We start from the raw sequence: 27100 nt of genomic DNA on the forward strand, positions 1-27100 counted from the left end.
AGAGACAAACACACATTTTCCATGGCAAAACAAGCTTTTGAGATGCCTAACGGAGATACAGCATGGGCTACTTTTACCCACACTGCTGCTAGCGAACTGCACCAGGCATGCTCCTCACACTGCTTTGGCTACCTGCACCATGAAGCTAACAACTACCAAATTCATTTCAGTTCAGACATTTTCCTGCTTTGATTAAGGAAATTGTTAAGGCAATCTTTTAAAGCATGGTAGATGCACTCGTGCACATCATTACCTGGGACAGCAGAACACAAGCCACTAAAAACATTATTGCCCCTAGAAAGTTGAGTCCAGCAACATGGGAATACATATACTCTTACTACCAAAAGACTAAACCTACAAACAGACCTCAGAGGGCAATCCTGCCACATTTCTGATCCCCTGAGGGGTATTTAAATTTCATAGAATCATAGAATGGTAGAGGTTGGAAGGGACCTTTAGAGATCATCTAGTCCAACTTCCCTGCAGAAGCAGGTTCAACTAGATCAGGTCACATAGGAACACGTCCAGGCGGGTCTTGAAGACCTCCAAGGAAGGAGATTCTACAACCCCTCTGGGCAGCCTGTGCCAGGGCTCCCTCATCTCACAGTGAAATAGTTTTTTATTATATTTAAGTGGAACTTTTTGTGTTCCAGCTTCATCCCATTACCCCTTGTCCTGTTACTATCTACTATAGTAAAAAGGGATGTCCCAACCTCCTGACACCCATCCTTTAGATATTTATAAATGTTAATGTGATCTCCCCTCAGTCTCCTCTTCTCCAGACTAAACAGCCCCAGTTCCCGCAGCCTTTCCTCATATGAAAGATGTTCCAGTCCCCTGATCATCTTGGTGGCCCTGCGCTGGCCTCTCTCCAGCACTTCCCTGTCCCTCTTGAGCTGGGGAGCCCAGAACTGGACACAGGACTCCAGATGAGGCCTCACCAGGGCAGATTAGAGAGGGAGAAGAACCTCCCTTGACCTGCTGGCCACACTCTTCTTGATGCATCCCAGGATGCCATTGGCCTTCTTGGCCATGAGGGCACACTGCTGGCTTTGTTGCCAAAATGGCTACTGCAGAGCTAGTCTCTCAGTTACATCCTCCATTCACACACAACAGACGTCCCTGTCCCGAGAGACTGAATCCAGACCCACAGGAGGGGCTGGCACTGCATGGCACCCAGTGCTGTAGCAGACATCAAGGCAAAGGATAAACTAGGAACCTGGCATGTCTTGTTGAAGCAATACAGTTGAGAGAAACTTCACAGCACAGCTAACCTTAGCATCAGCTTAAAGTACAACACATAAATAACTTGAAGGCTCGAGATTCTTCTGCTATGAAACACGGAGGCTATATTAAGAATATGACAGCTCCTGGGGAAAACAAAAGCTGGCAAGGGGAGAAGAGACTATCCCTGCTTGGCATCAAGTAGTGCTTCATTTATTACAGATTTATATAAATCATTGGCATTTGACCAATATCAAGCTTCTAGATTATCCCCAGCCAACAAAAGTACTTTAGTCTGTGCTGGTTAAAAATATTCTACTTTTTGTCCTCAGCTTGCTAGGAAGGGCTATTTTTAGTAAGAGCCCAATCAACCTTATCAAAATCAAGTATCAAAAATAGACTGGAGAAACACTGGAAGCAAATCCTATTTTTAGCTGCTCTGTCCATCCCTGCCGTTACCCACCAATTCTGACTGCACAGACCATGCACGAGTGCTTAGTTATTCTGGGCAGATCCTCACCATGACCCTTTTTTTTCCCCCCTGAACAACTAAATGCAAAAGAAAAAAAAAACCCCAAACCAACCAACCCCACTCGATTGATTAAAGATTAATCCAGCCGCAAAGCGTGACAGCTGCCTTTCGTCTGAGTGCTTTTGGGGAGGGGGGACAATATGGGATGACAGAGAGCTTGCATCAGTATTCCTCTTGGGGATCTATTACATGGAAAGAAAATTGCTATTTCAATTCCCTTTTGTTGCTAAAAATAGCAGCCCCAATTGATTCAAGCAAACAGGGCACCGGCTTAGCGATGCCAAATTTAGAAACCACTGAAGTCCCAAAGAGCGAACGCTAACGCAGTCTAACACATGCCAGCTCATATTTAACAAAGAACAAAGAAGATAAGCATGCTGGCTGCAAGTTAATCAGACAGCAGCAACTCCCTGCATTTTTATTCAATAAAAACAGAAAACTCGGTGCAAGAAATAAGACAAACTTCCTTTCTATCCTCAATTTAACTTGCTGAAAGAGGAAGCCTCATCAGAAAGACCATCTGTAGCCAAGCTGAAATCCTAGAAATTCTGTATTTATTTTTTTATATATATATGAAAGGTTTTGTGTTGTGGTGAGGGTTTTTTTTTTTCCTGCACAAAAGAGCTAACACCTAATGGTCAGGCTTTGAAAAGACAGGCTACAGAAAAAGGTTCAGTTCCCAGAACCAAATACTTGGTAACAGCTCGTGTCTAGGAGGTAGGATTGTGGGTAGAAAAATATTCTATAAATATCACAGCACTGACAAGTTCCCATTTGATCCAGAAGTACAATAAGAAAGAATTTTGGGCAGTGCATTACCCAGATTTCTTTAAGCTTGGGAGCTAGAAGCAATCTAGAAATCTCAACAGGAAAACCATACAGAGGAATTCACTAAAGTCACGGTCAACGTTCACAGAATCTTAAGGGTTGGAAGGGACCTCAAAAGATCATTCAGTTCAATCCCCATACCAGAGCAGGACCAGCTAGAACAGGTCACACAGGAACTCATCCAGGTGGGTTTGCAATGTCTCCAGAGAAGGAGACTCCACAACTCATCTGGGCCGCCTGTTTCAGTGCCCTGTCACCCTCACAGTTAAGTTTTTCCTTATGTTTCTTTGGAACCTCTTATGTCCCAGCTTGTCTCCGTTGCTCATCGTCCTGCTGTTGGCCATCATTGAGAAGAGCCTGGCTCCATCCTCCTGACACTCACTCCTCAGTCTCCTCCTCTCCAAGCTGAAGAGCCCCAGCTCCCTCAGCCTTTCATCAAAAAGGAGATGCTCCACTCCATCATCTTTGTTCGTGTACTGTTGGTTCCAACTGCCTTGATGCGAGCTCTCCCATTTCCAAGGTGCCCTTCCTTGACACACTCAACACTCAAATCTTTGCATGAAAGTTTTTTCTCCCATCAGTCATGGGCTGATGTGTTATGGGAACGGGCATCTGGGAGGAGTGGGGGAACTTTGCTCTCTCATCATCTGCATTCAGAAGCCTCCATCCCATCCCATTACAAAAACTTGAGAACTTGGCTGCTTTCAAGGATTTTGATCCAGAAAATGTTGGGTGAACCCAAGAGCTCTGAACTTCACTCCTGCAACAGCAAGGAAGCCCTTCAGATTATCTACTCAAGTCTGTTTTAAGTTAAACCTATGCAAAAGCTACAGCTGCCTTGTGCTGAGTTACTGCATAATATTAAACAAAGCTCTTGTTTATCTGATGTTGTGAAATACCCGACAGATGCCCACTGTCACTGCAAGTACAGCCAGGCCAAGAAAGCACATGAACAGAGGTGGTTCAAATGACCCTTTTTCACTCTTCCTGCCTCTACGAGAGGGTAAACACAAGAGGAAAATGTTCAAGATCGATAGCTTGGGACCACCACCATCTGAAGGCTTTCAGTGTTGTGTCTGCCACTGGAAACATGCCAAGGTAAGGGGTTTTTGTTTTCTAAGAAAGACTTAAGCATCCAGTAGAAGGGCCTCTGGGTTTAGAGCCTTCAAAGCTGAAAGAAGGCTCTACATAAGAAGTGACTAGAAGAAATTTGAGATTTCTTTTTCCTCTTTCACTATGTTTGTAACAAACAGTAAAAGAAATGCAAGTCAGTGACACGGCAACAGAAAAGCCAACACCTGCAAATAGAAGAATGTAACAAGTGATCTTGGCAAGCTGTGGGCATATTAGTCAAAGCTATGCAAGAATAATCATGAGCACAGAAAAAAATAAGTGGAGGCTGGGATAAAATGACTGGATTCATTTTAAATCAAGAGGCAAACTGTGCCAAACTTCATAAAAGTGTGATTTGTTCAGACAAGAATAATGCTCCAAACCTATGAGGCAAAAGGAAATCATCCCATACAATGACCATATGACACAATGACTGTGAAGGTGACTGGGAACAAGACCTAGGAGTCTTAGAATATCATCAGGGAGTCATCTACAATGGTTAAGAAACCAAAAAAAAAAGCCAAAAGGAACTTTATCAGGAGAAAAACAAATTCCTAGTTACACACTGTCCTCAGGGACTGACTGCAGCACAGATCCTGTTCAGCACTTTTGGTGGTGACCGCCACACAAGAACAGAATGCTTTATGAACCTCACAGACAACTCAGCTACTGAAAAGGTTCATGCACCATGCTGCAAAGAATCAGATGGTTTTATAGACCAGAGGAATAAGATAACATGGCCAGACACTACATAGCAACATGGTGGTACCTGATGTCAAGACATATGTACCTGAGACACTTTGCTTAGAGCTGAGGTGACCACTGTAAGCAATGGAAGAAAGGTACTCAGGGTGTAGTTACATTTTCTAGGAGATGAGCTTTGTTTGTTCTTCATAAGCTCATGTAGTGTAGTCACCAGAAAAGGAAAAGCTTAGGTTAACATTGGGAAGGAAATATAAGCTGGTCACAATTAAGACTGGAAATTAGGATATCTCAAAGAAGTAAAAAAGTGTATCTGACTCTGAAGAGCACAGTATGGGTGAACCTGAACTGCTGGAGGAGCTCCAAGATGCAAGACAAAAGTAGTACAGAAAGACAGATGTAACTCTGGAAACAGAACTACTAACTTGCAACAAGAATCTCTTCACTACTATCCATTGAATGGATCAGAAGGAAAATGGGAAACAAAATATACCTGACTGTAGTTTGAGGGTTGGTTTTAATACATTCTATTAATCACATGTTTCTAGGCTTCCTCAAGTTGTCAGAAGGCATCAACAACAGATATTCCCCCTTTTTCCCCTCTCTCCATCTCAACACACAATTTGACTTCCAGAGTCTCTCTTCTCACCTCTTTATGAATGAGAGGCTAGTTGCAGCTAGAGATACAAGCTGACAAACAATAGGAGAGGCAAATACACAGCAGTGCTGACAGAATACAGCTCTGGTTTCATGAAGAGGATCTGAATCTGGATGAGGTTCTTTCTGGAACTCCTTGTGCTGGCAATAATGCTCCAGGCTTATGGAAGAGTGGCTGGAAAGCTGCCTAGAGGGTGTTAACTGACAGCGGCTTAACATGAGGCAGCAGTGTGCCCAGGTGGCCAAGAAGGCCAAGGGCATCCTGGCTTGTGGCAGCACTGGTGTGGCAGCAGGACCAGAGCAGAGATTGCCCCTCTGCACTGGGCCCTGGTGAGGCTGCAGCTCGAGTGTTGTGTTCAGGGTTGGACCCCTCACTGCCAGAGGGACACTGAGGGGCTAGAGCGTGTCCAGAGCCAGGCAGCAGAGCTGGGGAAGGGGCTGGAGCACAAGTGTGATGGGGAGCAGCTGAGGGAGCTGGGGGTGTTCAGCCTGGAGGAAGTTGAGGGGAAATATGATCATTCTCTGCAACTACCTGAAAAGAGGTTGTAGCAAAGTGGGAGTTGGTCTCTTCTTCCAAATTAGAAGCAAGAGGAGAAGAAATGGCCCCAAGTTCCACCAAGGGAGATTTAGAATGGATATTAGGAAAAACAACCAATATCTGCTCTTCACTAGAGGGTTGTCAAGCCCTGGCACAGGCTGCCCAGTGAAGTGGTGGAATCCCCATCCCTAAAGATACTCCAAAGCTGGGTAGATGTGGCACTGAGGGATGTCATTTAGTGGCGAGTTAGTGGTTGGATTCAATTATCTTAACGTTTTTTTCTGACCTGAATGATTCTGTGATTCAAATAATCTTACTTGAGCACCTCCATACTCAGTGAGGACACCAGACTCCAAAACCATGTGGGGCATAAAAAGAAGAAGTGGCTCCCTGTAATGGCTTTTTAAGATCAGACTGTGGGCATGAAATCTCATAACTTTTTGTTGTATATGTCAAGAGACCCTAGAATGCAGCGCTATACACAATCTCTTCTTCGCATCTTTGAAACATTGGTTGCCCTCTCAGAGCTTCATGACTAAGACCTGAACTATTTAGGATTACACAAAACAGAGTGTTGAAGAACTCTTTAAATGAAGGTTTGGGTACATTTCATAAAGCATCCTTCAGTAGGGGCACGATACAATCTGATGCATCACGTCATTAGAAAAAAACGTGTCTAAGAGAAAACATTCCCTGGGGAAGCCAGGTAGATGGCCCCTAAGAAGAAAGAGAGTTGCAGATACTCTCAGGAGTATACTCTGGTGTAATGCAGCCTGCCAGCTTTCAGCTCATCCAGACCCAAGTCATCTCCCACACTGTCACTGGGTGCCTCTATACAGCATCCTCCAGCCTCCCAGATTGTTGAGGAAGCCTCCTTGCAGCATAGCTCCTGGGAAGGAAAGAGAATCACCAATCCAGCTGCGGGTGGCAGCCTGGCTGGGTTCACCTTACTTTCTATCAAATTGGTGCCCATTGGCTGCATTGGAAGCACGTATTTCTCAGCCTTTTGGGGATTTTTGGACAGAACAGAGCTTATTAGGTAACTTAGGTCTGCATGGATGGACTTGTCCAGCTTCCTGCTGAGGGCACACATGAGGTTGCACAGGAACAGCCTCACATGTGGACTAGCTTTTTTTTTGCCCTGGCTCAGGCCAGCCACACCAGGCCTGTGCAGCCATCAGCACACTTTGTAGAACTGTAGAATCATTTCAATTGGAAAAGACCTTTAAGCTCATCAAGACCAACCACTCACCTCCCACTGCCAAGCCCACCACTAAACCTTCTGCCTTACCTGCTTCCTCCTGTAACGTTACTCCAGACCAGGTATCATTCCCATATATCATCACAACAGTGAACTATTTTAGGTCCAGCCTCCAATCCCTTATCTTTTATTTGCAACATGGTTTCAAACTCATCATAGTCAAAACAGATCCAAAACCACCTGAAATACATGGGTTACTCTACTTCTGGAATACCACCTACCACTGTACTTTTTCCCACAAGGCAACTTTCCTAAAGGTTACAAACCCTAGTAGGCAAACAACGAAAAAGTTCCAACTTTAGGAAGGAATGTTATTAATCAGGATGGCTGCCTGTCTGTGTGGAAGGCAAAACAAGTTCTAACCCAGAGAAAGGCACAGTGTTTTATTGCCTCCTGCAGCAGAAATACAACTGAAAGTGTATCTTTGATAAGAACCTGTTTAATTATACACTCTTAGGGAGATTACTAGTGAAGTCACACCACCTGCTCAGTATGCCATAATCCCATATGCAAGAGCTGCACAATTGTACCCAAGAACCTTCCTTCAAAGGTCTCAATCTACAGCATCTCTCCAAATAAGACCAAAATCCATTCTTCTCCCCTTTAAAGAAGGCTTAACAGCTGTATATATACAGTCTAAGCATACAGAACCTCCACTTCTAACTCGAAAAGTATCAGTAACCAATCATCCTGATCATCTTATTGCTCTTAGATTTGTGAATGCCTACCATTACTTACCATAACACTCAAGTTTGGCCCTGCCCCAAACAAGCCACCTTGGGTACAACTGCTCCCAAGTTTTGAAAACTGTAAACCAATCAAAACTAATCAGGACAGAGCTGACTTAGATCTTCAACTACAGAGACAGTATTTGCACTTTTTTCACTTGTCTCTCTCTTTTAACATTTGAGAGGCTACATCATTGTCTCCCATCAGTGTCTGGCAACATTAGGGTAAAACATAAAGCCTAAGCAGCAGCTAGACCATAATGCAGCCCATCACCTCCCTAGGCACGTCGCCCTCGGTTCTAGCAGCAAAATGCTCCTGGTTGCTACCTCCCACAAGCAACAACTCTGCCTCAATACCAGCAGAAGCAGTTCTAAAGCAAGCTCCTACCCCTGCTACAGCAAGATCCCCATGTTTGGGATCAGGACAAAAGGAAGGAGGCAGCAGTGGTACCAGTTGCTGGGGTGACAGAAGTCCACACCAAGTTCCCAGCCAACCTAGATGATTCTTCAAGGACTCAAGGGGAAACCCTTTACAAAAGCCTCAGGCTTTCCACACAGGCAGAACAGATGCGCTGTGGAGGTTTAGAAGTCCAGCACCCTAGAAAGCAACTGTAACATGTGGCACTCCTGCCATGAAGACAAATTTGTGCTATAAATTCAGGCTCAGTGAGAGTTACTGCCTCACCATCCTAAGCTGTGCTGCTGGGAGCCCCTCCTGCCATGCACCAGCCACTTCTCAATATCCCAGGCCAGGAGAGATCTCCCATGCTTCTATTTTTAGAAATCACCTGACCTGAATAAATTTATTGCAAAGAGGTTTTCAATAGCTTCTCCAGAAAGTCACTTTATACCTGACGAATGCCCTAAAACCACACACGGAACCGTTTCTCAGTAACGCTTCCATGCCAGGGTATTTTGGGGGCGAGCAGAGCAAGAGGGCAGCCGAGGCGATGGGTCCAGCAGCAAACCTGACTCGCCCTTTCCTGTGCCTTCAAGCTCTGTGCACCAGAAGAGTTCACCCATTGCAGACAATAAGCAAAGCTGCGTAAGCAGTCAAGCACAGAAGATGAATGAATCCTGTGACGCTAAAGATCTGTGAATTGGAGAAAAAGAAAATCTAATGCATGAATTAAAATTTGCACCTTCATTCCCACCCTCCCTCCACTCCCCCACCCCCCCCAAAAAAAAAAGACATTTATACAGCAGGACACAAAAGGAGAAGGAGAGAGAGAGGTGATAAAAACGTGGTCTGACACATTTATAAAAACTGATGGCCTGTCACCCAGACGCTGATGAATATTTTTTACAGGATAAAAATGGCAACCTGGAATCTAAAAATAAAATGCTGTGCTGCAGACCTGTCTGGTTCAGCAACACCACTGGAATACAAACACACTCCTTTGCTTCTACATCTTGACTAAGATTTCAGAAGAAGAGAAAGGTGAAAAAAAAAACCCACTATAGAATATACTTTTTGTTTTCAAGGGAAGGGATTTGAGCTTTGTGGGCTTTTTTAATGAGAATCTAGATTAGCATTATACTTGGTTTGCACTGTATAACTGCAATTTAAAAAGAGCCACTCCTAAATTTTAGGTGACTGATGAGAATAGCAGACCACCTCATAATGCACAAAGCAATTTTTTTTCCCTTCCCCAGACAATTACAACATAAGAACATATTTACCACTGTTTTTAAACTGAAATTTTAGTAAGCTTAAAATGGTGGTTTTTTGGCATCATGCTGCAGACAGAACTGTGGACACTGCTATTTTCAATCTCATCCCACCCCCAGAGACAGAAAATAAAACCTTCTACTTCTTTCTGCCTCAAAATTTAGACTAAAAAAACCTGCTTTAGCTGAGAAGCAGAAACAACTCAACATCATTCACAAGAAGCACTAATTTCTCAAGCCCATCCACACTGCAGACAGGCTGCCTTATGCAGTAAATATGCTATTTTTGGCAAGTGATGCAATAGCTGCAAGGGCTCTCCCAGAACCCTTCATTTAAGAGCCCAAGCCATAAGAAAACATGTTACAAGACACCCAATATCCCTGCATTGTCACCTTCCATTTGCTGCACCAGTGTATGACCCACAGAAGTCACACTTTTTGAAGATGTATCTTCCAAGAAAAGTCACATTTTACATGTGAAGAGAAAAAGTGTGTATATATATATATAGTCACCAAATACACTTGCCCTGCTCTCCATGTGACAAGTTACACAATGTTGGAGGGGGACTTTCTGACCTCTTGATTTTCTTTTGGAATATGAAGCAGCTTGGTTTCCTCACTGATTTTTTGTGAAAGACTTTGAAAAACCTCACAAAGTTAATATAGCTTCTAGTCCTTCCCAAAGCTCCTGCCATTCTTGGAGAGCCTTTTAAAATTTCGTGTGTCTAACTGACAACTGACTACACGACTTGTTTCAACAGCTAAGAGCTCTAGAAAGGAGAAGAGTTCCAGAAATGTCAGGGCTTTTATATATTCTTTTTTTAAATAGCATAAGAATTTTTCAGCCCTTTGGATGTGTGGATTCTTTAGGTTTTGCAATAGCCATGTGGACCTCCATGGTCCAGGTTCAAACTTACTGACAAGTTTTCCATTGACCCCTTATAAATTTCAATTCCACCTTCTCCTTCCCCAAAAGATAAGAGGTATTCCCAAAGTCAGAACTACCCAAGAAACTACTTTTTGTTTGATTTCTGATATGATTTAGAGGTGCTGAGGGATATGGTTTAGTTTAGTGATAGGCTTGGCAGTGTGAGGTCAGTGGTGGGACTCGATGATCTTAAAAGTCTTTTCTAACATAATGATTCTATGATTCTGATCTCCATGGCACTGTGGGGGAAGAAGACATGGAAGGGCCATTAAAAAAAATACACTTACTGTTTTGAGTGTGTGGTCATGGACACGATCTACTAATAAATCCATCAGCCCAGTCTGCTGCCGTGCTGAGTTTGATTCCTTTGCTTAACACACACAGGGTATATATAGAGTAGCTCTTACCCACTATTTCAGACCCTCCATTTATCAGTCACGGACAGCATTCAGGACTCCAAGTTGAATGTATTGGCTTGGGTTTTCTTGCTTTGTATTTCCAAACCTTCGCTGCCACAACCTATTTAAACTATATAGTAACATCCTGATTATGTTCCTGGCTTAGACTTCTTATTTTTTTTAAAGCAGTCATAAAAAAACAAAAAACAGCTTGAGGACAAGACAGTTCACATCTTAACCCCCAGGCCAGCTTGCACAGCCCGCAGTCAGCATGAGTAGCATTAACATTTGTTTCAAGTTTTACACCTCAGCTCCTACAGTGTGTAACAGATGAAGAGAGATCGGGTGTAAAGATGAATCTGAGCATGGCAAAAGCATTTTCTTCCTCTTAGGATATTGCCAATATCTTCCTCTTTTCACGAGTCCTCATGTACCACGTAAGACAGAAGTATAAGAGTTTGACAACTCTTTACTTCTTGTTTGGAGCGGTCAAGTTCTACCTCCCTTCCACCCACACAATACATTTACTTCCTCCTCCTCCCACACAAGCATGGGGATGCCAAGGTGGGTGGAATTTGGAACATCCGCAGGCTATCTGGGGAAAAAGGAATCCTGCTGCAACGCAGTGAGACTTGGAGAGGTTTCATTCAGAAGCTACGAACAGAACGGGGAATTAAAACCCTCTTAGAGATCCCAACTGCTCAAAAGCAGAACAGAAATTGAGGCAGGAAGCCACCCAGTGATATTTTATTCATTTTGGCTAGAAGCAACATTAAAACAAGCTGTACACTGAGAAGTTAGCATTTGCTCTAGGGACACTGAGGTATGAAAACTGCAGAACAGCTGAAGTGGCAACAAGACTCATGCCCAAACCACGTAACTTGCTCAAAAGTAGGGAAGCTGAAGCACTGACACTTCCATACCTGAAGCCCCAAAACAGCAGTAAAAATTCCAGTAAAAATTCCGTAAAATTCCCCTGAGCATCACTTGGGGAATTTTACAAGCCCTTTTGAAGGTGGCAAGAGGCCAACTGCAGAAAGCAAGTTCAAGCCCTCTAATGTATATACAAGCAGGAAGTCAGGGTACAAGCACAAATCTGCTACCAGCCAGCTCCTGGTGGTTTTACTGAGATGAAGGTAGAGTACAGAAGCCATGCAAGGTGTGTTGGGTTAGAGGTAGAGAAACATTCACCACTGTCACGAAAGCCCAGAAAAGCTACTCCTCCCCAATCACCCAGCCCCCTGCTCCTTCCATCAGGCTGAACAACAACGGGGCAGCAGGACAGATACAACTTTAATTTAGCAGGTCAACCATGGCATCATTTCAGTTGGAACCCACTCCCCTCATACTGCCAAGCCCACCACTAACCCATGGCCCTCAACACCTCAGCTCCACAGCTTTGCAATAGCTCCAGGGACAGCAACTCCCCCGCCTCCCTGGGCAGCCTGGCACAGGGGCTGACAACCCTCTCAGGGAAGAAGCTCTTCCTCAGCTCCAATCTAAACCTCCCCTGGCACAACCTGAGCCCATTTCCTGTCATCCTAAATCTATCATATCCTTATTACACCTGTGAGCAGCTTGGCTAGGATAAGTGTGGACCAAAACTGAAGTGACCACTACAGGTGACAGTCTTCAGCATTTAAATTAGGTAATAAAATTGAAGAGTTTAGAACATTAATTAGCCCAGGCACCTTCTTAAAGTAGCACCAATTAAGGGAGAAGAGCTATCTTATTGTTTAGAGATATTATTTTATCTTCTAGTAAAAGGCTATTCCTAAAAAAGAAAGATCCAAACTCTCAGGTCACCCAAACCTTCAGTTCCCAAGTACAAACAAAAAAATAAACGGTGGACCAGACCATTTAAGCTGCCTGTTGCTACCCGAGACACAAAACAACATCAAACATGACTCTCTCTTCTCCCTGGATAATTTCAAATGAAGTATTTGTGTAAAGTTGTTCAAAACAACTGCTGAAGCAGCACTTCCAAGGAAGAGAAGAAAATAACTCTTCAGGGTGTCCCCTCCCACGGGTCCAAGCATGACTGTGAGCACTCCAAGATCCGGGAGAAGCTAGCGAGCATGTTTATGCTATGCTAGGAATGGCTCAAAACGTTTTATAACCTCTCACTCTAAATAAGACCATTATTTCTGTTAAAAAGCAGAGCCCTCTCAGACGTACTGTAAATAGCTTCTCATGTGCTGTTACAGATAAAGATGGCTCTAGGAGTATATTTAGGGGATAATGTGCTGTTAAAAAGATGCAAAGACAAGCACAGATAAAAGCTGATGCAGCTAGCAAGCCTTTATTCAGCTGCTGCTATGTTATAAAGGCAACTGTTAAAAATGTAGAGGAGTAGCACAAGAAGAATTTAAATTTCTAGAGTCTTTGGAAGTTACCTAATTATGATGAGGAGCAATATACTCAAATATATAGTTCATACAAAAACACCATACAAAGTCTAAAGTTGCTGAAACGCCAAATTATTCCCTTATCTTCAAAAGATACCGTGCCTACAAGAAGTGTGAGGTATTCTGCAATATTTTGTTTACAGCCCACATTTCACATTCCAGCTTCTAGCTAGCAACTGAGATACAAACACAATTTTGTTTAAATTAGAAGCCACCTGATTATCCTGCTTTTGTGCACTGCAGCTCTCCAACAGAAGCTCCAACAAGCTCAAACCACACCTTTCAGAAAAAGTCTTTCTTCTCTGCATTGTCAGGAAGATTCCTGAAGTGCTCGGCAGCCCCCTCTACCCCTAGACTTGAGGAAGTAACAGAGAATGGACTAGTCTCTTCAATTGAGCAAAACCAACCATTCATAAAAAGGGGGCCACTTAGAGCTGAAAGAAAACGACACCATGCTCGAAACCGATTAAATCTGAAGACTATTCTATATTGTTTTGGCCGTAATATATATCTATATTGTTTTAGTTAAAATGAGAATATTTGGTAATTATTGTTCCACTGAGGTCTCTTCCATCCCACGCTCTTAATTAAATTTGCCTTAATTGAATACTTGGGGGGGGCGGGGGGGGGATGGTGAATGATGTTAACACACCCAAGTTAATCAAGTTGTCTCCTGAGAAATGCCCTCGATATATTACCATCAAGCATTAGAGAGACTCTTACATCAAAAAAGCCATTTAGAAATACTTGGCTGCTCTATTTGCATCGGTACTCTTTTGCAATAGGTGTTCACACTCAAGAGTAACGAAAAGCTCAGGCAACACTGCCTTTCCCTTCCCATTTCTAAATTAAGAAACAGCCACTGGTGCCTTTTATATTTTACTCCGAGCCCTTGAACATTTGCGGTGCTCTCCCCGATGGAAACCCCACACACACATTTTCCTGCGGAATCGAGGCGCCCATCAAGCCTCTGTATTTCAGCTACAAGGGATCCGCTGTCCTTTCCCACCCCTTCCCAGCAGGGCAGCCGGGGAAGAGCCGGTGGGCACCGCGGGGGCTGGCGCAGACTGCGCTCGGCTGCCCCCGGCGTTCCCCCCGGGATGGGTCACATCCAGACACGACTCGCTGCAAACTGCTGACGGAACTTGGGGAGGAGACAGCCCGCACCCCGGGGCAGCCCCTGGGCCGGGAGCAGTGCCGGGAGGGGGGAAGCATCTCCCGGCAGGGTCTGCGGACCTGCTCCAGCTCCGGCCGTTTCGTAAGCGGAGCGGAGGGAACGCGTTATGTCAGCGGTTAGGTAACGGGCGCGGGAGCCGCCGCAGTGACGGCACTCCGCCGCCTCCTCCCTCTCGGCGCGGCTGGGGCGGCTGAGGTGAGGCGGTGTTAACCCTTGGCGGGGGCGGGAGCAGCAGCGGCCTTCCCCCCGCGGGGAGCGGATCCCCCGGGAGCTGGGCTGGGCTTCCCCCGCCGCGCACCGAAGGCGGTGGGGACCGAGGCTGGCTCCCGCCGAGAGGAGCGGAGCGGCGGCTCCGGCACCGGCTCCGATCGACGGCGCCCCGGCACCTGCACCCTCCCTCCCCTGCGCGGCCGGCAGGGGGCGCTGCGGCGCCGCGCCGAGGCGGGAAAGGCGCGCGCCAGCCTTCCCTCAGCCCACGCGGGTCCCGCTGAGCTCCGGCCCCGTGAGGGGACGGACCCCCGGCCCCGGCTCCGTGCCAGAGACAGTCCTCCCAACCCTATGGATTGAGAACTGAACTATTCACAAGGCCAAGAACAGCAATGCATTTCACTCACCGCTCTGCTCCGTGAGGGGCAACTCGACCCGTCCAACCCATTTCCGTGAGGGGCAGCTCTTCCCTTGCCCACACTCGGGCTCCGTGAGCGGAGCCCCGGCACAGAGGCAGCAGTACTCACTCTACACCCGGCTTCCAGCAAGCTGTTGTCTGTGGACACTTGCCCCAAGAACACAGCACCCCACCATCGACAGGCCCCACAACCACCTTCCGAGGCCTTTGTAGACATCCCACTTTTTCACTTGGAGAGCCTTCCCCTCAAGCTCAAGCAGTGACAGGACTCTTCTCAAGTTAGCTGACCCACCGTGTCTCAGAAACAAAAAGCAGCTCAGAGGAGTTGCCAGCAGTGCCCTTTGTCCAGAGATATAATGCTATAAAGGGAGAACAGCACCCACCAACTGCCTGGGTCCGCTAGAACGCAGCACTCCCAGCGGGTCACATCCCTCCAGCTCCCTGGTTGACTTTATGAGCCTCTTGCCCCATCTTTTTTTACCCTATTTGCTGCTTTCCTCTCTTGACCTCCTCTGCTAACTTCTTCAGGGCTTTTTTATTTAGAAAGGTGGTCTACTGCTTCCACTGGAGGAATAAACAACAGCAAAGGTTCCAGTAGTGTTCCCCCTGCTCCTCTGAGTGGGACTAGGGTCCTGCTAGTGCACTTCTTGCTCTACTTCAAGAGAAAATCATCCTTTAGAAGTTAGACACTAGGAAGGGCAAGTGAGGTTGCTCATACCGCCTCTGCATAGCCTGACACCTTTAGTCTACTGACCAGAATCAGCCCAACAAAACAGCTTTATTATCCCCACGTCCTTCCTGCCTCTCTCTCAAGTGACCCCTTAAAAACAGCATGAGGTTCCCCCTGCCAACAGGAACTGCCCCACCAACTCTGCTGTGCTCCTTCAGGTCCCATAAACCCTTCTTACACCACACTCAGACAGCTCATGCCATCTCACCATAATCCTTCTGTCCCACAAACACCAGCTGACATACAGGGACATCAGCAGGCTGACTAGGGGGCCACAGCAGTCTGGACCAGGGTCAGAGCAGCCGACTCCACCTGAAAACCAATGCACTGCTGAATTTCGAAACATAATTCACACTAAAAACAGTTTTTAAGATGATTATGCGGAAAATCAACAGCTAGTATCATTGTACACAGGACTGAACATTAAAGGTTATGATCAGCATCCCTTGCTTAGATGCATGTCATACTACCAATTCTCCTCAAAATAAGGCTTTTGAAATGAAAGCATAAACCAACTTCCATAGTAAAGGCTATTTTAAAGCAGGCATGTATAAAATAAGACACATTCTTACTCAAATCTACTTCCTCCATTTATACAGAATTTGTGCTGAAAGTAGGTTTGAGAAGCAGGCAGGGCGGGAAGCAAAGTTGCAAGGAGATACATTCTGAGCTAGTTTGTAAGAGATATGATTTCAATCCAAAGCTTACTAACATCGACTGACACAAGCCAGTCCAGGCTGGGACGTCACACGAACATGTCTCTGAACAAATGCATTCTTTTCACATGTTGGCAAGGCAGTGTTTTGTATCAGAACTTCTACACTTGGATTTTAACCACAACCAGCAACTGCATAGAAGTGACAAATCCAGCTGGGATAAGATCCTACCACGGTTCTGCAGAGCTGGCAGCTTGGAAATCCACCTCTTCCTTTGCAAGCCAAGAAATTTTAGTCAAAATTACTTCCGGATGAACAGATTTCTACACCACTCCTCCCCCCACACACTGTTTTCAAGCACTGTAAAGCATCAAGATTTTGGTTACCAGAATTAACAGTTTTAAATATAGACAAATATTGGGGAGTTGGATCAGATGATCTGTAGAGGTCCCTTCCAGCCCCTACCATTCTATGGTTCAAATACAACAGGTCTGTCCCCAAGGATTAAGGCCACAGAAAGTTCCAAGTACTAAAACTACCTTGTAAAGAGTGGTGAAAAGTTTTATTTCTTAAAATTAATTCCCTAACTAGCAAATCAATACAATCTTTGACGAGGAAAGGAGTTTGTTAGAATTTGTTAGCAAGGACCTCCAACGCTGTACTCTGGAACTCACAAACAAGCCTCTCAGCACATTCAGGAGAGGAGTGCGGACACACCACCCACCCGGACCCACACAGAACTGAGCGAAACAAGACCTTCATAGAATCATTTTGGTTACAAAACACCTTTAAGTTGATCGAGTCCAACCCCTCCCCTCACACTGCCAAGCCCACCACTAACCCATGGCCCTCAGCACCTCAGTTCCACGGCTTTGCAATAGTTCCAGGGATGGGGACTCCCCCACCTCCCTGGGTAGCCTGGCAACCCTCTCAGGGAAAAAGTTCTTCCCAATCTCCAATCTAAACCTCCTCTGGTGCAACTTGAGGCCATTTTCTCTTATCTTATCATTCATTACTGGAGAGAAGTGACCAACCCCCATTTCACCACAACTCTCATTCAGGTAGAGAATGATCCTGTTTCCCCTCAGCCTCCTCTTCTCCGGACTGAACACCTTCAGCTCCCTCAGCTGCTCCCCATCACACTTGTGCTCCAGCCCCTTCCCCAGCTCCGCTGCCCGGCTCTGGACACGCTCCAGCCCCTCAGTGTCCTTGTAGTGAGGAACAGTCCATCAAAATGGGCCAAGTCACAGATGTGACAAAAGGCTCCTCCTGTAGCATCAGGTTCAGTTTAAGCCAGTGGAGCTGCAGGATGTCACCCCTGCATCCACACCTCCCTGCTTGCCCAGCATCTCTTCACCAATGGCTTTCCAGGCAGACCAGCCAGCTGGTGCAGCTAACCCTGCAGCTGATCTTCCTTGCAGAGTCAGTTGACAGCCATGCTAGCCAACAGACTCTGCTCACACCACCACCACCACACATTGACTAGAGGCAACATAAGGGAAGCAGCAAGAGCTCACAGTCAGCGACTAAAGCAGAAGCAATTCTGTTGGCAGCAGCCTGGTCCCGGAGCAACTCAAGCTGACCGCTGGGCTTAACTGTATCCTCAACACACCATTTTGTGATCCTGCTGAGTTTGCCTTCTGTTATGCCAGCACTGGAACTCATCTGACCCACAACAAAGCAGTTTAAGGAGCATAAAGAGCCAAACGTGACCAATCTTCTGCAGGTCAGACTGTTTAACCAGATCCTTGCAGAACAAGATACAATACCAGGACTAGCACAGTGAGGAGAAATGCAGAAAACCTCTCCATCTACCTTCTCTCCCCACACCAAACAATTGGATCAGAAAACCTTCTGGTGACTGACGATATCTCACAAACTGGCATCACTTGAGAGAAGCAGTGAACTGATTCTGGTGCAAAGGAACATGAATGAGGCCCTCGGGCTTGGAGGGAACACCCAGCCCACAACTAGAATTGGCAAAAAAGCAGCAAAGGTGAAGAACCAGTCTAGCAAATGGAGAGTCTTGGATCAGAATTTAGGAACTAGCGCAAAGTTGCAGAGCATCAAAAGTTTCAACATAGATCCGAACACAGAATTGGGACTACCAGGACAAGGAGACCAAGGTATAGAGTTTGTAACAGGACAGGTAACTTGCCCTTAAGCACAAGCTGATCTGAACACACAACTCTTACTACCATGCCAAACAAACACTGGTTTGGACATACAGGACAACTGAGGACAGGATCAAATACTAAGAAACCCTAACTTTAATCCCTTGTTCAACTGCTGACAGGGCAGCAGCTTCTTCCAGCAGTACAGCAACCTTGTAACATGTGTGAAAATCCTCTGGAAAGTCTTTGTGATTAACATCCCTAACATTCTGTTCTCTCTCATTCAGCAAGCACAGGGCTCCCCAAGAAGGCAAAATGCAGCTGTCCCACAGGTACTGGCACTACTGATGTAATATACCCTCTGAAGACACCAGGGCTCATGATTACTTAAGAGGAGAAAACAGAAAGGAGAAACAGGGAAAAAAAAAACAAACCACAAAACCTCAAGCAACCAACACCAAATTCTGTACGGTCAGCTGTTCAGCAAATGCTGCACATACACAGACCATGGCTCAGCCTGAGACACACAGCTCCCTCCCACCCTCTTTGGGACAAATAATTGAGCCACGAAAAACACAAGGGAGAATCCTCAGGAGAGAAAGAAGCAGGAAAGGTGACACAAAAATGGAAAAAGTACAAGAAACAAGAAGACAGGCACCATTTTCCCTGAGGCTCACCTTTAAGAACTGCTACACAAGAGGTTTCTTTCAAAACCTGCAACTAAACCCCAAGATTTTAAGGTGTCACAATCTGTTGCTGAGGGCAGGGAAGAAAATTAAAAGCTCAGTTAGAAACTTTGCATTCAGCTCTTTGCCAGTGTTAACCAAAGCAGCTTATCTTGTGCATCAGGATTGCAGCTCTGCTAATGACTCACCCTGTGGGCGATGGTGTACTGCTCTAGACTTCGACTCCTGGAATATGGAAAGCTGCAGAGATTTGAGGAGGGGAAAAAAATATCTATTTTAAGGTTAAATAAACAGGAGTCAAAAAAATAGCAGAAGTAAGGCAGAATCCTTTTGTGCAATTAAATGTACGACAGAGGAAGGAAATCAAACAGCCTGTAGCATTTTCAGATAGTAACGTACTTGGTCTGAAGAGTGTTTTGCTTTATTCTAGGAACCTGGGTTTCCTACAGCCTCTAAGTCAGCAGCAGAAGCCATCTGAAGTTACAAGCAGCTACCCAAAACCTAACTAGGCCAGTCATTAAATTGTTCAAGTCCAATTCAACCTGAGATGCTCTACCCACTAGCTACGCTGCTAATCCCACACTTCTGTTCACACAAAAGCCTAAATAATTGCATCTGGCACTTCTGTTAGTGAGAAAATATCTTTACCAGTTATTCTGCTGCCCCTTCTGTGGCAGAGGCAGTCACCCCAACCCTACAGATTGGGAACTGAAATGTTCACAAGACCAAGAACAACAATACATTTCACCCACCTCCCAAAAAATAAGTCCCAGGTGATAAAACTACTGCAGTTTTCCCCCAAACACCACTCTTGGCTCTACCTTCCCACCCTCAGGACCTCCTGCCAGCTCCCTCGCTCCTCACTCAGAAGAGCAGTTACTCAACAGCATAGGTCCAGATGGGCTTCTTTGCTGGAGACACTCTGTGCTCCCCACTCCCACCCAAAGCCCCTCCTTGCTTTTGCAGCTCACCTGCCCAGTGGGAAGGACTCTGGCCCAAAACACTATCCCAAGAAACTGCAGCAAGATACCACTCTGCATGACACCCTCGCACAAATTCCCTAGCTTTAAGCAACCAGTTTCCCTTACAAGTATTTCTGCTTTAAAATACACTGGAGGTTGAGAGAAGGAGCTGGCTTAAAATAGCACAGCTATTCATCCCCAGGGCTAATAAATTTTCAAGCATTTCCCTCCCAAGCTGTTGAGCAGAGATGGGTATTCCTTTCACCTTAATGCAAACAGCATCTCTCCTCCACTCACCACTAGGTTTTTCTTGGTTTTTTTGGAGGTGCAGAGACCATACTACAGCATTTAACTCTCCTTCTCACGCATCTCTCTTCCTGCAGCCAAACGTGGCAAAGCCTTGTTTCATGTTCTGACTGAAGCTCCCTGGCAGCATTAGCTCTGCGTCACTGAATGCTTCTGCCCAGAATTTCCCTTGAAAAACAAAAAGCATCTCAAAAAATCCCACCAAACAAACAAGAGAACCAAACCAAACTCTAGAGCTAGAGATGAGGAGCCTGGTTGATGCCAAGATTGGAGGTGCCAGAAGTGAAGTGCTGAAGCCCACCGTCAGGGAGGCAGCAGAAACAGAGATGGGGCTCTGGACTTGTGAATTCTAAGCATTTGCTCTCTCTTCTCTTTCAACCAGAGACTGCAAGAAGGAGCATGTAATGCAAGTGTAGAGTAATCCATCTAAGCAGGTATTTTAAACAGTCACTGACTTCCTGTGCTAAGGAACACACCTAAAAGAAGCAATCAAGCAGCAGAAAGCAGCAACTGTAGAAAAGAGAGTATGGTTCACTCCTTTATACTGCCCAGGAAGCAAAATTGCTTTTAGGATATGTTAGGAGCCGTAGCCTACGTAAAAAAAATAAATGACTAGAGAAGCTCACTGACTCACTAAGAGGTGCAAGGGCTGAAGAGGAGTTTCAGTCCACTGAAGAACCACAGGCTGAGCCTGAAGTCACAGGGGCTGAGACCACACCTTTCCAGGGGTGCTCTGGAGGTGCTGCACTTGCTCAGTCCCAACAATTGATACCTTGCACATTCCAAGCGGTGAGTAGGACTGATGACTGAAGGAAGACAGGATGGAAGAATTTAGAATGGATAGTGGGAAACGTTGCACGGTAAATGGGAAAAGAAAAAGCTGAAGCACTGCAGGGAAGGTCTGACAGCATTAGGCACCTGGAGCAGCTCATGCCCAGAGCCACCCTTCAGGGCAGTAACCTTTCATCAGCACTTTGCAAATCACCTTTCACGGAACCAGTACATGCTCCTAGTTCAGGCTCTGAGTTTGGCTTGAGCTCTCATGGTCAAAAGTTACAAGCAAGTAGCCATGCTTTCACACATGCTTAATGCTGCTTTTTGGGTTATCGTAAAATCATTTTAGTTGGAAAAGACTTTTAAGATCATTGTGTCCAACCACTAACCTCAGTTTGCCAAGCCCACCGCTGACCCATGTCCCTGGATGATGGCCAGTGCCATCCTTTATTTCACAAAAGGGAAGAAGTGTTTGTGTAGCACTCAGAATGGAGAACAAGACCTGAAAACTCTCTCCAGGGATCCCAAGTGCTGAAGGTGATAAAACCCTGAATAAGTGACTCTGGTAAGGAAGGAAAGAGAACCAAAAGCTCTCCCCAAAGCTCTGCACACATCAGCCCAGTACTGAGGTGCAGGGAAAATGAGGAGTTGCACACAGCCTCTCCTTTCCCACCCTTCAGAGAGAGCAGGACCAAGAGGCTGAAACCCGCTTTGTTTGCCCTCATCCCACCGTGCGCTGGGCTTGGGCTGCCTGTGGTAACCTGCAGCACTGATTTGGAACGTGGTGTGTCAGCTACCACTGCACATTGTCAAACACCTGCAATGCAAGATCACACTCCCTTGTGCAACAGGGATTGAAATCTGATTGCAGAAAACAAAAAGAAACTTTTGGGTAACATCTTGACGCTAAGGAGCTGCAGAAATGATGTTGCTTGCAAAAGCTGCTCAGGGTCAAAGTTACCGCCCCATCAGCACTAAAATGAATGTCCTTTGTATGGAGTTCTTAATTTGTCATTAAAATCATCTACCATCTGACTTATTTCATTAAGGTCATCCCAAGAACTCCCTAAGGATCGGGGTCTGGTTTTTATATGCTATTTCCAGAGACCACAGGAAGCATAATCTTAGAGATGGGCTCTTAAACCATTTACAAGCACAAAGACCAGCTTGTCACTCTTTCCTCTTCACATAAGCATCATATCTTACTCATAACATTATTGGTGTGGTCTGATTCTGAGCTTGTTATTACTCTGACCACCTCATTAATGAGAGTCTGGGAATCCCTCTGAGTATTCTCAGCTTTTAAAAGACCTGACCATAGAGATGCAAGGAAGCATCTACTCCACTGCTCACCTAGCCAGTTGCAGATACTTTTCATGTCTTCTTCAGTGGCCCTGGTACACAAATCGCTATTTTCTGATGCTGGACTTGGCCCACATGACGTGAAAGAAGCCAACAAGAACAAGCAGAGAGGTTCACCCAGCTTTGCAGCTGCTGAAAGAACTCATTGCTCAACATTCACATCAGAAAAGACAGCTTAAGACTGAATAAGGGCATTTTGTCTAAAACCAAGTTACACAAAGTTAGAGGCAGCCCAGAGCATCCTCCTGATTAATGACCTCTTACAGATTATTTCTTTAAGAAATACCGAGCAAACCGCCCACATTCAGTTATTTTTGCACCTTAGTGAATAAACTCCAAGAAGCCTAATTAAAGCAAGCATTTCTTGGCCCAGGTACAGCTGTGCAGCTGTACTCACCACACGAGAGCATCACCACTACTGGACACTTTGTAATCACTAAACACACCATTATTCATCTGTGTCTGTGTCAAAGGCACTGGGTGGAGAAGTGAAGGCTTCTCTCAGACACTGTGAAGCTTGAGAGGAAAAAGGACTTTTCTTTTGAGTATTGTAAGACCGAAGGCATACTCAAAATATGTTTCCAGTTAACACATCACTTCTGTTACAACAAATCGGGGGGGGGCAGGAAATCCCACACAACCTATTTCTCAACAAAAATATTTGCAATTTTGAGCGAGGAAAAAATGAATTAAAAGTTTAATGAACTGACTTGACCAGAAATGCTGCACAGAGACCTTCACAGGTCCATGTTACCGTAAAAAACCTCCCCCACTTTGTGTCAAAACAGCTCCCTATTTAAAGTAGTACTAACCTAGTTAGTACACTGTCAGTTCACATAGTTCCTCCTCACATCCCCTCCTCTTAATTACCAACACAGACAGAAGCAATTGCATATATGCAACCAAAAACCCATCAAGAGAACACAGAAAGAATCTGCAACTCACTTTCAGAAGAGATAAAGGGCAGTAAGGAGCCCTTACAAAAAGGGCTTTCTAGTTCTTGTAAAGTCGCTTTCTAGTTGTGAGGCAGAATGAATGCGTTGCCACAGTAATCACAGCAGCTAGTTAGCATCAAACCCAGTCGTTTTTAAGAGACCTGGAGAGATGGAAGTGAATTCCTTCCTACAAGTAAGATTCAGTAATCCACTCATTCTCAAGGTGACCCAAGACAACTGCAGCTGTGCCTTCATCATCTTCCTCCCTGAAAGGAGAGGAAACAGAGAGCCAGTCTCTCCCCAGCCTATAGCTGCTGGCACAACGGGCTCCCGGGCTTATTCAGGCTGAGAAAACCTCTCCACCTTTCAGCTGGGGACTTGAAAGAGGCGGCCACGTGTCCTCTCCAGCAACAGCTTTGGTTCAGGCCAGCAGGCACCAGCATGCTCTTTATTTATACATGCTCTTTGGTGTTGTGGCAGTGCTTCCACTTCAGAGTAGGATTAGCAAATGTGGGGATTTTGGAATTCAGCTGTACCGCCAATGCTCCTCTTCCTCCATGCCTTGAAAATATCCCAGTCACGGCAAAGAGAAAGAATAATTACAGAAATCTGGCCACATACTGGCTGCTGCCTGCACTTGCAACCAAACAGTAACAGAGGATGTTCACATGGCAGTTCTCCGCTCACAAGATGTCCGAGGGTGCGACTGAGGAAAGATCTGTCGCCTACAGTTTGTGGTTCCAGCTGGTATGCTGGCTCCAAGCTTCCACAGCTGACACAATGCAGAATGAGCTAAAGTGCCCACCAAGGCTTCTGTGATGCAGCACAGGCCAGAGGGCAACTGATCATACAGTACTGTATTTAAAACTGACACTAGTAAGTCAAAGAGGCTTTGAGCCTCCTGTGCCCACCAGCTCTTGAATTAGCACTAAGTTTTTCTCTCTGGAAGTAAGTCGTGGGCCTTCATCATAACCTGCAGAGCTTACAGGGAACCACACTCGCAGCTAAGAGCTTGTCAGGGGGCTGCTGTACCCCTGTGTTCACCACCTAAAGTGGGAGCAGAGCCTGAGCACTCAATGCCCTCCTACACTCCATGAGGGAAGGAAGCACCTTTTCCAACCTTTTGAAAGTCATTTTATCCTCTCATCTCAAACCCACGGCTCTCGCAGTTTGCAGTTATTTTCATGGCTTCTCCATTCCCACCTGTACACGGGACTTTTCCTTCCCGCCACCTAGGGCGGGAATGGATGTGAGAACCGTCTTGGCGCTCTCAGAAAAGCCCTTTCTAAATTCCTCACCGTCACTTTAAAGCCACCACAGCGGCGTGGGATGAAGGTGCTAAAAACGGTTTCCCCAGCGCGGTTCCCATAACGAGGAATCGAAGAGCTGAGGAAAGTTCGCACAGAGCACGGCCCCACCAACCTCCTCCGCGGTATGGCCAGGGGACGCCGGTGGAACGCCGCAGCTGGTCCCTCCGGGAACGGGGGACGCCCGCCCGCGCCTCAGCCCAGTCCCGCGGGGGCCGGGACGCGAGAGGGGGCGGCCCGTGGGAGAAACGGTGCGAGGCGGCACAACTTCCGCGCAGCTCTGCAGCCCGCTCCTCGCGCCCCTCTGTCCTCCCGCGTCCCCCGCGCGTCCCCGCGGGCCGGCAGCGCCCGCTCCGCCGGGAGCGGCGGGGGACGCGGGGCCGTGACGTCAGCGATGAGGTGCCAGGCGGCGCGCGCCGAGCCACCGAGAGCGCCCGCGCGGGAGCGGGAGGACGGCGGGGGGGGGAGCAGCGCGCACCGGCCGCGCGTGCGACCGACACCAGGGCAGCGACCGCCCCCGCGGACACCGCTCTGCGGAGCGCGGGCGCCGAGCCCGGCCGGGCCGACACAAAGTTCCCACGAGCGACGCTCGCCCGCGTCCAAGCCCCCGCACACAACGTCTCCCCCATGCCTCGCTCTGACCGGCGCCCTCCGGCCCCACAGACCCCGCGGGGAGCTCGAGCCCCTCGTCCCGCCGCCCCTGCTCCGCTGCCGGCCGGGCCGCAGCTGCCGCCGCGTTTCCCCCTCCCCCCAACGCCAGGATCCCCACCGGCGCGGGGGCGGGCGGCCGGGACGCGCACTCACTCACCTGCCCAGGCGCCCAAGGCCGGCCCCACGGCGGCGGCGCCGCCGCCCAGCACCCAGAGGCGGAAGCCGAGGAGCAGGCGGTAGCTGAGCCGGGCCGCCGCGTACAGGACGCCCAGCGCGCCCACCCAGCAGAGCAGGCCGGCGGCCGCCATACTGTGGGGCGCCCGCGCCGGAATGGGCCCCCGCGGCCACCGCCGCGCCGCGCCCGCCCCGCGCCCGCCCCCGCCGCGCCGCCATTGGCCGAGCGGCCCCTCAGCCGCCGCGTCTCCCGGCAACGCGCGCGGCCCCGCCCGCCCCGCCCGCGCGGCGCCGCCGGGGGGGGGCAGCGAGCGAGCGGCCACTCGCCCCCGTACTACTTGCGGCCTGCGCCCCACGTGGTCGGCACCGCTCTCCCACCGCCATTGGCCGCCGAGAGTGGCCGTCACCCGGCCCCCGCGCTCCGATTGGCCCCGCCGCCCGGGCGTCTCGCAGGAGTGGTGGAAGCCGGGAGCCCTCTTCCCGCCTCCGCTGACGTCATATGAGCCCATTCATAAAATGCCGAGGCTCCGCCCCGCCCCTGCCTTTGTCCCCCGGTTCTCCCGCCCCCTCCCGCAGCGCCCCCGCTGCCGTGGGGGATGGGCCTTGGGGGCGGGGACCTGTGCGTGCCCGAAGCGGGGCCTGCTCCGTGCCGGGCAGAGCTCCCCCCGCGTCCCGGCCCAGCTGCCATGACACCCCACGGGATACACCTCGGGAAACCCCCGCGGTACCTCCCGCGCCAGCTAAACGCTGCCCGGCCCGTCTCCCGGCCCGCTGCCTCCACCTATCCCTTCCCTTGGACCTGATCTCGCTCCCTTGGCCACTCGTGACAGGTCGGGGAGCGTGGGAGACGCCTCCGCAACCCTTCGCCCGGGCCCGGGGTTTCTCCTTCCCTCTGACGGACACCAGCCCGGGGACAAAGTGACACAGGGGGGACACCCGGAAACGACTGGTGGCTGGCATGTCCTTCCCGAGGGAGATGAGAAGAGCAGCCGAGGATAGAAAATAAACGGTGACACGATGAGACGTGTGAGCTGGGGTGGCCCTGCAGTGGCAGAGGGCAACAGGACTGAGCTTCTGCCACTCAACGTCAGCATCTTTTTCTACAGAGACCAAGGCTTTCGTACAATTAGACAGTGACCTTGAGGGTCAGAAGGGTAAGAACCCTTCACTAGATGAGGTTTTGGGGAGCTCCACACCTACCTGAGGCATTTCAATGACATGCAGCATAGAGTGGGTAGTTTGATGTGTTCTTTCTCCCTCACCTTGGGAAGTGGGGCAGCCCCAATGCAGATGCTGCTGCTGAAGGGCTCCGAGCTCTACCACTGCACCACTCTGCAGGCTGCCTCCTCTTCCTGTGCTGCTCTGACACCTTAGGCAGCCTTCCCGGACACCCACCACTCATCAACATATGGTGACTAGAAATGCAAAGGTTTCCGTTCCTAACGTGCTTGCAGAAAACAATGGCTTCTGAACTCAAAATAGAGTCGATGGTCTTCGTCCACCCATTCTGTGGCACTGCCCCATCCCTCACACACTGACCAGAGCTCTTGCTGTCACCACAGTGACTTGAGTTGGTACCGCTCCTGCTCTCAGGTCTCTACATGCAGCTTTGCCACCAGCTGGGTTTCAGGAGCCTCCAGCTTTCAACGCCTG

General features: G+C 47.9%; 1 protein-coding gene across 1 annotated transcript in view; it reads right to left on the reverse strand.

The window, feature by feature from the left end:
* Positions 1 to 25831, reverse strand: part of HSD17B12 (hydroxysteroid 17-beta dehydrogenase 12) — an 87653-nt gene extending 61822 nt beyond the window's left edge. Inside the window, 3 exon segments of the mRNA XM_061997977.1 lie at positions 25431 to 25640; positions 25643 to 25747; positions 25750 to 25831. Coding sequence (XP_061853961.1) covers positions 25431 to 25640; positions 25643 to 25747; positions 25750 to 25831 — 397 coding nt within the window.
* Positions 25832 to 27100: the final 1269 nt, after the last annotated feature.

Source organism: Colius striatus, chromosome 6 (assembly GCF_028858725.1).
Source record: "Colius striatus isolate bColStr4 chromosome 6, bColStr4.1.hap1, whole genome shotgun sequence".
Lineage (NCBI taxonomy): Eukaryota > Metazoa > Chordata > Aves > Coliiformes > Coliidae > Colius > Colius striatus.